The sequence below is a fragment of the Ambystoma mexicanum genome, chromosome 12 (assembly GCF_040938575.1).
Source record: "Ambystoma mexicanum isolate Mex_15411 chromosome 12, UKY_AmexF1_1, whole genome shotgun sequence".
NCBI classification, from domain to species: Eukaryota; Metazoa; Chordata; class Amphibia; order Caudata; family Ambystomatidae; genus Ambystoma; species Ambystoma mexicanum.
The window spans coordinates 995,643,720-995,660,117 of NC_090936.1; the positions used below are offsets into that span (position 1 = coordinate 995,643,720).

At 45.9% G+C, this 16,398-nt stretch overlaps 1 protein-coding gene across 10 annotated transcripts in view; it reads left to right on the forward strand.

The window, feature by feature from the left end:
- The window catches only part of SBF1 (SET binding factor 1), a 2,512,102-nt gene that overhangs the window by 478,373 nt on the left and 2,017,331 nt on the right, over nt 1–16,398 (forward strand). For all 10 annotated transcript variants that reach the window (XM_069629502.1, XM_069629505.1, XM_069629506.1 and 7 more), the window contains one exon: nt 88–193. In XM_069629502.1, coding sequence (XP_069485603.1) covers nt 88–193 — 106 coding nt within the window. The remainder of the gene's footprint in view (nt 1–87; nt 194–16,398) is intronic.

Sequence of the window (16,398 nt, forward strand, 5' to 3'; positions counted from 1 at the left end):
CACTAGAGGTGGCACATTTTCCTGGTCTTCCAAGATGTACTGAAGGATGCCTGCTGACAGTAAAATAGTTCTTTGATTTTTTTGCAGAGAACCATCTCCCTGGGAGCTGGTGATAGACAAGTGATCCAGACACCCATCAATGACTCTCTTCCAGTGAGCTGCTGCAGTGTTGCTCTTCTCTTCCGGCAGTTAGGTAAGAGCCTGTTTCAACTGTCTGCATTGTATCCACCACCTCTCCATTGAGTTATTCCTGGTCCTGCTAAGATTGATCAGAAGGACTGGCCAGCCTTCTCCAATGAAGAGATCCCCACTCCTTTAAATTGTCCTCCACTGTGTGAGTGTCATGCCTGCGCCATGGGCGCATACATTGGCGATCAATATGGACAAGTTGTTGTTCATTTATCTGCAGAAAACTCTTGGTTCAACCGCTAATCACTTCTTGGACCTTATTTACCATTTGCGAGACTTTGGTGCTTTTCTATTTTTTCCAACAAACTACTCTTACCACAATGCACTTGGCTATAACTATATATTCCTGGCTATTCCTATTTTTCATCGGAACTACACTCCCCAGAAGCCATAGGGATCTGCTCTGCTTCCACCAGCTCAGGAACAGAAAGGGAGGAGGCCGATTGTATGCAGGTGTGCTGATCCAGGTGCAAGCAATTAGCCTGCCTCTGTGCTGTGCTGGGCGGTATAAAAGCTGCTGCCTGCAGGAGCTCAGTCTCTTGCATTAAGAGTCCTTCCAGCACCTTTTTGCTTCGAGCCACGTTTTTTTCGCATGCTGTTCCTGTTGCTGCTTTTTTCTGATCCTGTTTCCAGTGCCTCGCTGCCCAGCTCCTCTGGGCTCACTCCTTGTTGCCCAGCTCCTCTGGGCTTACTCCTTGCTGCCCTGCTCCTTAGGGCTCCCTGCCTTACAGCTTGCCTCACCCCGCTGCCTACAGCCCTAGTCTTTTGGGCTTCCTGCCTCAGCCCTACTCCTCTGGGCGTCCTGCCTTACAGCCTGCTACACCCTGCTACCTACAGCCCTAGCCTTTTGGGCTCCCTGCCTCAGCCCTGCTCCTCAGTGCGTCCTGCCTTGCAGCCTGCTACACTCCTCTGCCTTCAGCCCTTGTCTTTTGGGCTCCTTGCCTACAGCCCTTGTCCTTTGGGCTCCTTGCCTTGCAGCCTGCTTCATTCCGCTGCCTACAGCCCCTTTCCTCTGGGCTCTGTCCTGCCTTGCAGCTTGCTACACTCCTCTGCCTTCAGCCCTTTTCTTCTGGGCTCCTTGCCTACAGCCCTGCTCCTTTGGGCTTGCTCCTTGCTGTCCTGCTCCTCTGAGCTCTTTACCTTGCACCCTACAGTCCTCTGCAATCCTCAACATTTTACCTGCATTTATTACTTTGTTATTGCAGCCCCCCTGTTTCCTAACTGCTGCTCCCTTGCTTTCTTCCTTCTTTTCTACCATCAGTTCTTTATCCCTGTCCAATTCAGTTATACTGCTTTCCTTTCATTCCCTTCTTCTAGTTTGCTCATCGACTTCCTTTTTCCTGGATTTGTCTGTAATTGTCTTTTCGTGTATTATTGTAGACCCCTTTGTACAGAGTTTGTCTGTTGGTTTCCGCCAGGCAACCTCTGCCCTTTCCCTTGTCTTGTTTCTATGTAACAAACACCCATAGCTGTTGTTCCCAGCCATGAGCAAACAGTGTGGGCCTCTTTTATAGCAACTTGTGCAGAAGACTGGAGTGTTTCCTAAGGTCCGTGGAACACTTCCCCCTTCTGCATACACCCCAAGAGGGAATCCAGTTTGCTTGTACCTTTATTCCCCTGCTACACTTGCCTACTCATTTGTTATCTTTTACTTTCTGCTGTGTGTGTATTTGTCTGTCCACCTTACTTCAGCACAACCACCCAAACCCTACTTGGTTGCCCTGTGCCACGCTTAACAGAGTGCCATCCGTGACAGAGAGGTCCTCACTTAATCTGCTGCAACCCAAAACATCATTGTACAAGTATGGGCTTGGTGCATTTTGGCCGGAATGTGGGTCTTCATTCACACTGCAATTCACCTTGATAGATAATGGTGAGCTATACACATTCACCTTTCCTAAACACTCCCCTAGACTCTGCTGTACTCTTATTCTCTTCCTTCTTGTTAAGATGGATTTATAAAAACTGCCCTGGTGGGAGGAGTTTAGGAGGCCACCCTATTGGTGTTAAAAAGGAAAGACGCTGAGAGGTTAGCCAAAGCCCAATCAATGTAGAGTAGAAGAGCAGTTTAGACTTGGCTTCAGGGAAGTGTGATGGTGGTCTAGGTCCACAATGAGTGCACACAGAACACCACCAATAATTCAAGTTGGTCAGCAAATATATGAAAATACAATTATATGTTAGTCCTTAAGCACACATTAAGCATTTTAAAATCACAGTTAAGGCAATGTAAATCAAAAACCATATATAACCTATATATGTATCGTCATGCTCTCCCTCCTTCCCAACTGGTTGGGAATGCCTGCATCTGCAGGCGGGTTGGAAAAAGTGGACTCAAAAAGATGGCTGGCCCTTTAGGAACTTTTAAGTGATGGGACTATATGGCGTGTGTGCGTTCCTCCGCTCACCCGACCCAACTTTGACCCCCATGTCCCCATCTGGCCACACGTCGAGTTCCTACTGGGTTGGGTCGGAATTGCCAATTTACCATGAAAACCCAGTTTTTTGGGGCTTTACTTTTGCTGGTCACTCATCTTTTTTCATTTGATGGGATGCGTTTTTTTCATTTTACGCCATGTCTCCCTCTGACGCATGCCATTTACCGAAGGCAGCGAATGGTTTCTAAGCGCAGGATCGGGATTCAAACTTGTTGCACCGCGTTGTCTTGCTTCCAAGACAAACCCGTTGCTCCTGGTTACCCAAGGTCTCTGCAGAGTCGTCTTTACATGTCACAGCTTGGACCGGTACTGAAGGTGACCAAGAACTGAGGCTGACATTGGTAAGAGGGAGACTGTACCGGCAGGTGAAGTACGTGTTTAGGCATCAGCCCTCTGTACACGGGTGAAGACGGCCACCCTGTTTCTGGGGGCTTCACAAGGCTGTTTAGGGGGAAATCCCGAGCGCTTACACCTTCAAGTAGCTCTGGGTGGGAAACAGTACCTCTTGGTTTCAAAACATTAGTATCTCCAGGTGGGAAAGGATCTGAAAAGATCCACCCGGTATCGGGCGTTTGGTTCACTACAGACAAGATCACTACAGTACCTGGAAAGAGCTCTTCTACCTTGGGTAATAGCCAAACAAGTGAGATTGGCCTTAAAGAGGCAAAAGCCCCAGGGTTGAGTTTGTACGGACTATCTCCCCTGTATCTGCATCAGTACCCAAACTGGCTAATGCAGAAAAATCTTCTAATTCTTCGATACTGAAGAAGGGTGAGAAATCTCTTCTCAGGAAGCATAAGGTTTATTCTCACTCCATACCGACTACTCCGAAGAGAAGTAAAAGAAAAGTCCTCAAAAGACATATGCCCCAATACGGCATTGGTACCAGAGTTTAAAAATAAGCAAATTGATCTCATTTTGGACTCTGAGGACTTTGATCACTCAACATTTTTTACAGTTCCTCCTGAGAAGCTTTTTGGGGACTCCAGTAAGTCCCAAAATCACCTGAGAATGTACCTCTGTTTTCCCCTCAGATGGAGGAGATCCTGTCTGAACCAGTTGAACCTACTTTACAATTGGTGTTGACCAATATACAGGTGCTCAGACCTGTTGTGTTTAATATTTATAACCCAACAAAACAGCTGTTCAGAATAGGTTCTTCTACATCTCCTTTGGGACCAGAGGAAATTCAAGGGGTTACCTTCTGATATGGCTAAAGAAGAGGCATCAGAAGAATTCTTTCTGGGTTTCGGAAGGGAGAGGGGCAATTCAATAGCTGCAGGTCATCAAGGATTTGACGGACACTACAGCAAGGGCCATTATTGGTGCGATATGCATGCGTAGACCTGCTTCTGATGCTTGCGAATCTGCTAAGAATCCCATGCTGTGCATATAGTCTGACATCTAGTGGTAATTGCAGAGTATTGCATTTTTTTTCAAAGCTCGAGAAGGGATGTCGACATGGGCGTGATTGTAACACTATCCCTAATATGACGTTGTAGTGTACCCAAATTTTTCACGCGTCGATGTCCCACAGATAGATTTTTTTTTTCCACCTTTCTGGTCAGTCGCTTAATGCAGAGCTCATTTACCGAGTTTATGTTGCTACTTGTTCGTTTGGCGATTCCTCTCCCGATCTTCGACGGCTGTTAGACTATCGACAACCTTCTTGCCGGCTGATCCCGTTTGCCAATTCTACACCTCCAGTGACTCGACGGCTGTTCTTTCTCAGCTTGGCCTGCCGGCCTGGCCTTACAATACGGAGAGTAGGGGGACCCGTTCTATTGACTCGTCTCTTGATACTGCCTTTTCTTTGCCCTTCCCATCTTCCTCTTTTCGTCTGGCTGCTTTTTCCATCTACTATAGAGCAAACTCCTTTTAAATTTTGCATGTCGTGTAACGGCAAATTCCCTTGGAAAGACACTTATGGAGTGTGCAATATGTGTCTCCCTCGCAACCATGACGAATGGCGTAGCAAGGCCTGTAAGCTCTTTCGGCCTAAGACCCTTGAGGACCGGCGCACCAAGCAGTGGGCAGCCTACGCCATGCAGGCCTAGAGTCATTCTCCCACCGGTGCCACCACCTCAGATGAGGTGTCTGTATGCAGCCACGGCTTTGGATCAGATCCCATAGATGGAACGGGGGAGTCTATAGGCACACGCTTGTCTGTCCTCAGCCCGATAAGCATGCTGCCGGCAGTGCAATGGGGAGTTCACACCCCGGCGACACACAGACCATTCCTTTAAAACCAAGCACACAACCCCTCAGTTCATTCAACGTATTCATCGAAAAAGCCATTGACGCCCATAGACCCGTCAAAGGTGGGCGGGCCTAGTGAATCCCGTGGGTCAGTGCCAGCTGCGCCCCTGAACTTCGTGGTTCAGAACCTGCTGCGCCGCTCGCCATCTCAGCCGCACAAGGCTCTAAGACTTCAACTTTATTGGGCTTTGCACAATGTGGTAGCGTTGAAAGGTGCCGAGCACTTCCAAAGCTTCAGGAGAAGCTTTCCAAGGCCCATTCTCGTGGCTCTGGTCTTAAGAAGGCCTCCCCTTACCTGAAGGATATTCTCAAGCCTCTCCCCCTTTGTCTCGGGCTCTACAGCAGGAACCTACTCCAGCTACACCATCTTTCCCTCCCATTGATGAATCTTCATCTTTTTGGGCCAGGGAAAAATGTGAAGCCTGCATGGACAAAATGGGGTCATCTGGACATGGACTTGTTCGCAACTCTAGAGAACGCACAATGTCTGGATTAAGCCTCCAGGCTCCTGCAGCGAAAGTCCAAAGGGAACAGTCTTTGGATAAACAGTCTCTGTATAATGTGGTCAGGGAAATGTGCCTATGCTTTACCCCCATTTCCCCTGCTCAACAGAGTAGTTCACAAGATGCACCCGTAACAAGTTACTCTGATCCTGGTGGTATCGATATGTGGGTTTGACCGCCATTGTTATCTCATGAGAATCGGTCCGCCCACGCAAGAAACTGCCTTGACCATACAACATGCTGTTGCAAGACACTACACCCGGGCTGTCCAATGGTCATCTTAGCAGCTGGGCTCCTGAAGTTATTTGGGCACCTCCAACTAACTCAAAAGATGTATGAACATACTTACGGATGCACGGAAACCTAATTCCAGACATTGTTACTCCAATAAATAAAAACGTTTTGTCATTTGGTGCAATACTAAACATATCAACCCAATTGACTGCTCACCTAAAGAGATGGTACTTTTTCAAACACATCTTAGATTCAGGTCTCGTTTTCAACTCTCTAAAGGTCCACCTTACTGCCATTTGTGTACACCACATCTCAGAGCAACATTTTCTGGTGGAAAATTCCAGTAATTAAAGCATTCATTGAAGGGTTAAAGAGGCTTCACCCTCCTATTTCTAACCCAACTCCCGGATGGGACTTGAATGTGGTTCTTACAAGACTAATGGGACCTCCTTTTTTTGAGCCAATGCATAAGGCTAGTCTCAAGGCTCTCATCTATAAAACTGCCTTCCTAGTGGCCATTACCTCTATCAGGAGAGTTAGTGAACTGCAGGCTCTCTCAGTCCAAGACTCATTTGTTACCCATGTGTTACTGTCACAAAGATAAAGTGGTACTACGCGCACACCCACTCTTTGCACCTACATTAATTTCAAAGTTCCATGTCATCCAATCCATCAAACTTCCAACTTTCTTTCAGAAGTCCACTAACAGCTGAAAGAAGCCTACATAGACTGGATGTTTGGGGAGCACTGGTAGATTACCTTGATAAAACTAAACCACTAAAATACAAATCAACTATTTCAAGCACACTCTACTCTGGGCACAGGAGCTACTGTTACTGCAAATGCTCCTCTTGATTCTTTTTGCAAGGCAACTACCTGGAGTTCTGTTGACACTTTCACTCAACATTAATGCTTAGACACACACTCTGATTCTGATTCTCTGGTGGGACAAGCGGTGCTAAGACATCTTTGTTACGGTACCTTCACACATCCCATCATCATCTCCTGGTACTGCTCGCTAATCTATGCACAGCATGTGATTATAAGCAGATTCACTGGCATCAGAAGAAATGCATTACTAACCGTGATCGTATTTCTGGTGTTTGAATCTGCTTAGATTAACATGCACCCACCCTTCATCATCTTTTGGAGTCATAGACATCTTACACCTTCTTTCTCGGTACTCGCACGCATTATCAGGCGCCTTCACAGCAGTACAAAAGCAACCTGAGGGACCTCAACACGTGAAGGGTTTTGGGTACACTACACGTTACGTTGGGTATAGTGCTACATATACACCCATGTCGACGTTCCTTTTCGATCTTTGAAAAATAAGATGCAGTACTCCGCGATTACCACTAGATGTCTTTCTATACACAAAGCATGCAAATCTAAGCAGATACAAGCAGCAGAAATAAGATTACTGTGAGTAATGTATGTTATATTTGTAAGCAACGTTCTTACATCAACATACTGGATAAAGTAATAGATATACCATTTGATGGTAAAACAGTATTTGATCTGTCCACTGAAGTGCTTCAAGAGTGTTAGGCTAGTGTTACTGCTGCAAAATCCCTGCATTCCATTTCAGTGTAGCAGCTTTAACATCCAAATGTTAGATCTTTCAAAGCTCCTTCTACGACGAGTAATAAAGCAGAACCCTCAAACAAGCCTTATTCCTCAGTAAAGTAGAGATACAGGCCAAAGGTTAAATCAGGGGTTTCTTCTTTTACCACAGACAATACAAAAACGTCTGTCTGACTTCCATCCGGGGGTGTACTTTCCATCAGCTCCAATTTACATTAAGGAGCATACATTGCCAGTAGCAGGAAAGATTGCAAAATTCCAATATCAGTGGGATAACATCACGGAAGAAGATTGGGTATTGAGCGTCATTCGTCTAGGTTACCCTCTGGCCCTTCCTACTACACCTCTATCTTTTCCAGAAAGGCTCCAAAAATCATCTGTGGAGCTTCTCAAAGAGATTCAAAAACGTTTCTCTGGAGGTGATAGAATTGGTTTCTCTGAAAAGTAAAAAGGTCTGGGGGTTTACTCCCACTATTTTATCATTCCAAAACAGACAGGTGGAAATCGGCCTATGTTAGATCTTTCAGATCTGAACCAATTTCTGTTAGTGGAGACTTTTCAAATGGTACCAGTACCTCAGATTCTGGTGGCACTCCAGTACAATGACTGAATGGTGCCTCTGGATTTTCAAGATGCCTAATTCCACATACACATTTTGAAAGAAAACTGTCTATCTGAAGTTCACCTTAGGGAAGGTACACTATCAATACACCTGTCTCCCACTCGGGCTAAACTCAGCCCCAAGTGTTTTTAGCGAAGTTCTGGGAGCAGTGGCAGCACACCTGTGGTTGAGAAGGGTTTTTCTCTACCCTTACCTAGACTATTGGCTGTTAAAGGCCTAATCTCTGGAAGACGTTTTGCAGAATGTGCAGTTGACATGCAACACACTGTACAATCTAGGCTTCTTGATGTAGCCAAATCAAGTCTAATCCCATCTCCGAGCATTCTGTTTATCAGAGCAGTAGTGGATACTACTCAAACAAGAGCTTTTACCCCTTTGGACAGGGTTGTGGCAATACAACAGATAATCTGTTTTCATGACGCATGAGTCTCTGGCAGTCTGGTGGTACCAAAGACTTAGGATTGATGGCATTGTGTATCCACCTAGTTCCCTACGCAAGGCTTCGGATGAGAACTATTCAGTGGCACCTTGCCAGCAGCTGGAATCAACTGTTAGATCCTCAGAGCATGGAGATTCCAGTGCCAAATCATATTCAAGCATCCCTAATTTGGTGGAACAATTCAGAAAATATGTTGGTTGGGTTTTCTTTTCAAACTCCCCCGACAGCAGTAACAACGGACTCATCGGAGTACGTGATGGGGATGGCTCATTGTCAAGAACTGACAGCTTACTGTCTTTGGTAAGTGCAGGAGTGGAAAGCCCACATAAATGTTTTGGAGATAAAAGCATTTTTTTATGCTCTAAAGTAGTTTCTTCCCTCAGTTCAGGGAAAGGTGTTAAAGGTTTTTACGGACAATACCATTGCAATGTTTTATGTGAACAGAGGGACTCTCACAGGACAATGATGGTATTGGCCCCGGGAACACAACGTTTTTCTGATTGTGTCCCATCTAGAAGGAAAGAGGAACGTGTTGGCAGGCAAATTGAGCAGACTAGAATATGCTCCACACGAATGGGAACTAAAAGCATTGCTTGTGAGGATGCTTTTCCAGAAGTGGGGTTGTCGGATGGTGGACCTTTTTGCAACTCTGTAAAATGTCTTCTGCCCCCTATTTACAGTGAGAGGTGGTCAGGGTCATCATTCCTTTGGAGACTCCCTGTAGTTGAAATTGTCAAGCAATACGCTATATGTGTCTCTGCTTCCTCTGATACACAAGATGTTGATGAGGTGGTTCAAAGTAACTCAGAATTCTACAATGATCCTCGTAGTCCTGTTCTAGCCATGTCGTTTTTTTTGGCTTGTGGATCTCCTGGATCTAGCAGGAACAGCGAGTGCAGATATACAGGTGACTGAAGTTCTTCTGACTCAGCAGAAGGGGTTACCCATCCCCTTAATTACTGAACTTGAAGGCTTGGTTACTTGAAGAGCTGACCTTTGCGCATTTACATCTGTCTGAACATAATCTAAAGATCATGACTACTTCCAGGAAAGCTTCCACACAGAATCCATATCAAAGCAAATGGTAGCAATTTTGCCATTGCGCTTAAAATAGCAGTTTAAATCCCTTGAAAAGCTTCAGTCGACCGTGTCACCCATCTGTCCTTTCTGGTATCAACGGCAGTAGAAGTTGACACAAACATTATTTGTTGCAATAGGTGCTTATTTGAATGGAGAACAGAAATCTTTTTCCTTATCAATTCAGGCAATTCGGAGGCCTTTTGAATGCCTCATTTGCTTAACTCCATCTATATGTTATCCTCCACTTCACTGGGATCCAAATTTTGTTTCGTCAGTGTTTATGCACAAACCATTTGAACCTATGGCCTCTTGTGAGGTTGATCTCTTAACTTGCAAGACTGCTTTTTTGGTTGCCATTACATCAGCAAGGAGAGTAGGAGAGCTTCAACCTCTGTCATCAAAGGAACCTTATCTGATTTTTCATAGGTATATGGTAGTTCATATGGTGCCCTCCTTACCTAAAGTGGTATCAGAATTTCATACGGACCAAGAGATTTACCTTCTAATTTTCCATCCCAGACCACATACTTCACCGACTCTGGATGCCTTGCATAATCTGGATGTGTCAACTCTAAAATGTTATCTGGAAAGAACCAAACTGTTCCAAAAATCATACCAAGTCTTTGTCATTTATGGTAGTCTTTCCTGTGGTTCGGCTGTGCAGAGACTTCGGTCTCTTTACATTTTGCAACCATTACGCTTTGGATGCATCTTCTACGAAAGATACCAGGTTCAGCCAAGAGGTGCTTCATAATGTATTTGCTGGAATCTCGTATATATGCATCCTTACTATTTCTTAGTCTTTTTAGTCTGGTTCCAATCAGTTGGGAAGTAGGGAGAGCAGGATGACAGAGAAATTAAATACATTTCATCCATGGTGATTCAGGTTCTCTTAGTCATTTCTCTCATTCCTTCACAACACCCACCCAGCCATCCCTGGTAAAAGCTTATACTTGGTCACAACCGCCAGTAGGCGGAATCAGGAATTTGGTGTGAGCAGTTGGTGATGTGGTGGTGAAGGGTGGGGCTGGCACGAAAGAAATCTGCTGAAAATTTTAATTACTTATTGTCCTATTTGTTCATAGATCAAAAGGAAGTTTGATTGTTCCATTGACAATAATTGGGATTGTTCGCTTAGCGGTTCTTTTTATGGAAGGATCGTGGTTTTGTTAGCGCTCCCAATTGTCAATGGAACAATCTCACTTCTAATTGATCTAATTGATTCATGAACAAATAGCCCACTTTTAAAAAGGCCTAAACACATGTCAACATAAATGGGCATTTGAGAATAGGCATTTTGGATAAAATAAAAATGTCTATCTGAATTTAAGTCTCAGTGAATGTCTGGCACACCATTAGAGTACACTAAAACGATTTGGATTACTTCTATGGATTGGGTATACATTAAGGTACTCTGAAGGAGTGACAGGCAACTTGCGTTAAGAGATTTGAGGCGCAGAGAGACTGGATATACCCAGGGGTTTTTCAGAACAAGTCTCTTTGCATCCTTCCGTTCCACTACTTTTTGGTTGTCGCGCTTGGGCAGTGAAACCTGAAAGACAGGAACACATCTTTAGTTAAGTTACTTTGCTGCATCTCTTCTTTTGAACATTTCACCAACACAAGTACTTCACCTGCTTTGTGGCTTTTGGGCACAACACCCCATACTTCATAGGGATTGGACTTCTGAAGCTAGGGCATAGTTCTTGTGACTTGGTTCCATCTTATTGCACAACTTATCTTATTGTATTAATGTTAGTCATTGAATGCATATTAGAACCTTTGGTGACTGTATATATGTTTATTATTGAGTGCTGTGTGATATTATCACCTGCTTGTTTCATTTTATAGTGTTTTTTGTTCCTAGAATACATTTTGTATTTTTGTACTTGTCTGTCTAAATTGAATTGTGTGCTTCACTGTGTGGCCTCATGGTGGACCCCTAACCCCCCCCTCCCCCTCCTGAGAATAGTCTAGACTGCTCTCCGTTGGCTACCCTCTGTTTCCCCTGTTCACTATAACAATGGTGGCCTCCAAAACTCTATCCACCAGGCCAGATTGTAGAATTCTATCTCAACAGTGAGGACCAGGCATTAAATCTATTTTTTCAAAATCCCCACAGTTGAATGTCGGGGCCCCACTGTGTACCTCATATTTGTACCTGCTCCATTGCTTAACATTGGAGCAGAGACCCCCAGCGAATTAGATATACAATTCTTACAATTATGGTTAGTCTACTGGACTAAGTTTGAGAAACCTGGACCTTTGCTACCCCCTCTGTTAGCAGAATGATCCGAGTTTAGATTAAATGGGTAACAATAAGTTGCATCATCAGTGACCCATTCATTCGTTCATGCAAATAGCCCCAAATTAAATTGAATAATGTATGCCACAACTTTATTGGATGCATAGGTGATAAGTATACAGTTTCCACTGATTGTTTTTACGTTTTACCAATCCAAATGACCAGTCTGGACAGAAGTATCTCCTGTGGGTTAATACTAGCGCCTGTCAGTTTGGTATTAATCCAATGCATGGTCTTGTTCACCAGGGAGGGATTTTATTCTCATGCCACATTTTTGAGTGGGTTTACCTCCACAATTACTTCAACCAAACGCAATGCTGCTGGAGGCAACTCCAAATATTCCGTAAATCTCTGCTTGGGCTAGGGGAAGCATGCAGGAACTGTGGATACCTATCCCAGATTGTGTAGCCTGGGATAATTTCGGAACCTTGTCTGTTATTTTGAGGGACATTCCCAGTCTTTGTGAAATCTGCTTGATGTTCTACTGTAGATTATAAAACATTTGTCTAAAGCAGGTTGAAGTCTGATTTAGGGGGCAGGCCGTGTCACAGCCAGCATGGCTGAGTATAATTTTTCTTTGATTGGCGGTTGTGTTCTTTATAACTCTTAAATGCCATACATACACGTTTAATCATTTTAAAAGTACCCTTTTAACTTTTTAAAGTCCCAGATTGGTAATCGTTCTGTAAATACAGTTAAAAGATTTTTGGTCTGATTGTCCTCGATCTCTGTCAAATTGTTGAAGTGGCTCATGGTATCCTTACTCGTCTGTGGGGTCTTTAACTGAGTTTGATGTAGTTTTTCCAGAGTGGCAGTGGGAGTTGAATTTAAAAATATTGTGTGGTGGGATGTTGGCCCATGCTAGTATTGAGTTAATGGCACTAGTCCTCCACTTTGGCAATATCTGGTTCCTCAGATGTTGCAGGGGGTGCATTATTTGAATGATGGTTGGGGGAGGTGTCAACCTTGCCTCGTCATTTGGCACTCTGGATGTATGCCCTTAGTGTGGTGATTGTGCTTGGGGGAATCAAGGGCTGTCTATTAGTTTGATTAGGTTTAGTCGGGGCAGATGGTGCCCTGAAACCCAGTATTTCCTGCTCTGTAACCTGAATTTTTTTTCATCGAGCTCTCCAGCAATTTCTTTGAAATAGGAGTTGAGGACCGCTTGAATTATTTTGTGCTAGTTTGCTTTGACCCCTATCCTTGCACCATCTTTTCACTGTTACTTGCCTTATGTTTCCCCATTTAAGGTATGCCGTGTGTCTGTGAATGGCTCCAAGGTACGCATGTACCAGCCGTCACCAATCGCAAATCCCACTCTTGTGTACATTTCTGAATGTAGAAATAAAACTGATGTGGCTGTAGCAAGAGAGGCACAATGCAGCCTGAGAAAGCCAGAGCCTCGGAGCTCAGAAAAGTAAAAGGTGGTCAAGAACTAGAAAATAGCTATGAACGAATGTGGGTCTCAGCTAGTCCTAGACTCTCTGGGTACTAGAACTCTATATTGTATTCTCCTTACCAGTGATGCCCAGTGAAAGCAGAACATTGCTAGTAACTGGGCTATGAGGGAGGATTCGGGACTCAATGGTCAATCTTATTTTAGGCAGCCGGCTTACATTGGATCCTATTCGCCTAGCTTTAGAGTAGTTCCCAAGACCCCTCACATTCCAGCTCAAAATGTGGAGTTCCCATCGTGGTCTACAACGGAATGCCGTATTGCAACAATGCAGCCTTACCTAAGTGATGCCACTACAGGACCTCATCCGCTAGTATCCTTGTTAGAGGGCTTGCCAAAACTATTTGGAATAAATATTTCCCCAACATCCCCACTCTCCACCACTCTCCATGCTCCCCCAACCAGGGCCATGCTAGTCACCCCACGCCCCCCCCCTCCCTATCCCCAACTTAAACGCCAGCCCACACCTGTAGCCTTGAATAGGGGATCACTGCAACCACCTCCACCAGCCTCCATGGCTAGCCCGCCCACCCTACGTAGGATTTTTGTCCCACATATCCGATTGCCTGCTACAAGTATAACTTAAAATAACAAACGAGTACAGTATTGCCAAGACAGTGAAACTTAGCATTTCTTCAACGTGCTCCAATTAGCGGCAGCTGTGTCCCAACGCCCCAAGGGCCCCATCTCTGCCCTGTCTGTTCCTCACGTGGGAGAGACCGTCATCTCAACCTCACTGCTGGTGTCTCATTGGGCCTGGAAAGATAAAGTGGTTTCTGTGAAGGCTGCTGCCGGCATTGTAAAGAAAAGGGCTTTGCCCTGGTACTTTGTGTAACCTAGCTGGGAAGACCATGGCATATGGGACTGCTGTTTCCTGAAAGAATTTTTTAACTCCCAAAAAAGGATTTGCGCTCCATTTTTTTACAGCCGTGGAGAAGTCCAGATAAATCTGCACAGTAACATTTTCATAGCGTACTAGGCATTTTTCTCTTGCCAATCGCAGGTTTGAGTCCCTGTCCCAGTAGTTAAGAAGGTTCGCAATGATTGCCCTATGGGGGCTCTGGCCTTTGGTCTCGGTGTTGGCATTCTATGTGCTCGTTCAATAACAAATGCAGATGAAAAGTCCAGGTTTCTGAATAATTCCTTAAGCAGGGCTACCACGGCTTTGTCCATAGGACCACATCCAAAAAATGTTGGGGAGGCCCACTATGCAGACCTTGTTCCGTCTCAGGCTGGATTCCTGGTATTTGAACAACGCTTGCTTTAGGTCCTTGAACATGGCAGATACCTGGCTTTTGAGTGCTATTACGTCATCTTCGACTAAACCAATGTAGGTCTCTGCCTCTGTCACCTCGTGTACCCCCTTCTCCATTTTACCATTGAGGGTGCCGATATTTGTGCTGATTCCATCCAATTTGTCTGTCCTAGTGGCAAAGTCTGCCTGCATGCTTTCCGTAAATTGTTTCAGGTTTGGGGTGTCCTGTCCTTCCTGGCCAGGCTGTTCAGCTCCTTCGTGGGCTGTCTCCACGCAGGGCTTTTTGGTGTGGTGTGTAAACTCCTCCAAGTTTCTTTGTTTCTTCTGGCTACCCTTCGTCATGGTGGCAGAGAGGTGCGGCCCAATAGCGCACTCTGGTCATGCAGCGGCCCAATGTAGATCTTCCAGGCTAAGCCCACACTGACTGGGATGCTCCTCCTAGTCAGCATATCTGGTATCCACTCGGGCATTAGGGCGCACTCTCACCGCCCCCCCCCCCCCCGCGTTATGCAGGTATTCACACTCAAGTCTTTCCCAGCAGTGGCACTCCCACCCAAGAGATGTGGTGGGGCTTCCAATATTGGCCTCAGCGCCTCGTCCACGTGCAGTGCTCTCCGATGTCCATAAATCTCACTGGCAGCAATATGTATACGACAACGGTCTGTGTGTAATCGGCCGGCAGGCACTTGCCATCTTCAGGACTGCACCCAGTGGCCCTCACTCCCGGCTCAGCCCTATGTGCCCATTAAAATAAAATAAATAAGATGTATCCAGGTCAGGTCTTAGGCCCGTGCAGGTTTTTCCATTTGCATGCACAGTTCTTTGGGTCACTCCATCATCCCACCAGTTACAGCCCTATATTATTGGAGCTGCCCCAACAGTGTCTGCTTTCACGAGTTTCACCAGCAGTCATGTAGTGGCAGATCAGATTTCATAGAGGGTTATGGTAGGGAATCCATGTGTTTGCCAGTTGTCACCTGGCCCCACCACATGTGCAGTCATGGGGAGCACCTCTCAGTCCAGGAGGGGGCACCTCCTCCCCAGCGCTCCGGATCGCTCTGAAAGCCGCAGGCCCCACTCCTCACACTGCCATGCTCCCAGGGGCTCACCCTCTATCTTCCGTACAGCGTCTCAGATGTCAGGATGCTGTGTGGCAGAAAGGAGTCTCGCTCTGGCGGTCCTCTGCTGTCACACTCTTCTCACTGTCTCCCATTCTCTCTGGGCAATCGCTACTGCCACAGTTCAGCGCTTCCGGGTAGTGAGCTGCAGGGTTATGCAGGTCTGCCGTGCTACTGTCAGCCACGCTTAATGCCTCTCCCGGTGCCCCGGCAATGGTACTCGTGCAACTTCACCTCGCAATACATGCTATTACGTGTAGCTACAGTTCTAGGCCACCAACTTTGCTCCGATTATGCTCGGGACTCGGATCACATCTCTGACGTTAGTGAAGGGTCCGTGTAGCAGACCCTTTCTCCAGCATGGGGTCTGGCATGGATTCACATGCTCATGAATATTCCCCGTCGTCAGGCCGAGAATCCTCGGTATAGAAAAAAATCAGTATCAGTTTCGTTTCTGATCTGTCTTTCTTAGTAACCAATCACTGCTCTCTGGGTCATACTGCCCCCAGCCAATGACTGCCCTCTCCCTAAGCCCTGCCTCCGGCAGCCATCCTCCGATGTTTACCGCATGTTCAAGTTTTGGGAGTCCTCGTGCTGTAGCTCTTGAGCTTTTGCAGCATTTTCCCACTTTTTCAGGAGATTTTTCTCATTTTTCGGTTAAATAGAGCCTCAAGCTCCACCGTTTCTACATCCGATCAACGGGGATCCGTTTCAGAGTTTTCTACGCCCCTCAAGGGTGAAGATTTCGTTGAGTTACGCTTTTGGAGGATTCCAGAAGTTCCGAGGCCTACCCCGGACATGGCCCAGGAGAAAGGAAGCTCGAAGCCCGGGAAGCTGTTCAGGACCTGCCCTGGATGCCAGCTTCAGAATGTTTTCAAGGACGACGAGCATTCGTTATGCCTCTACTGTCTCC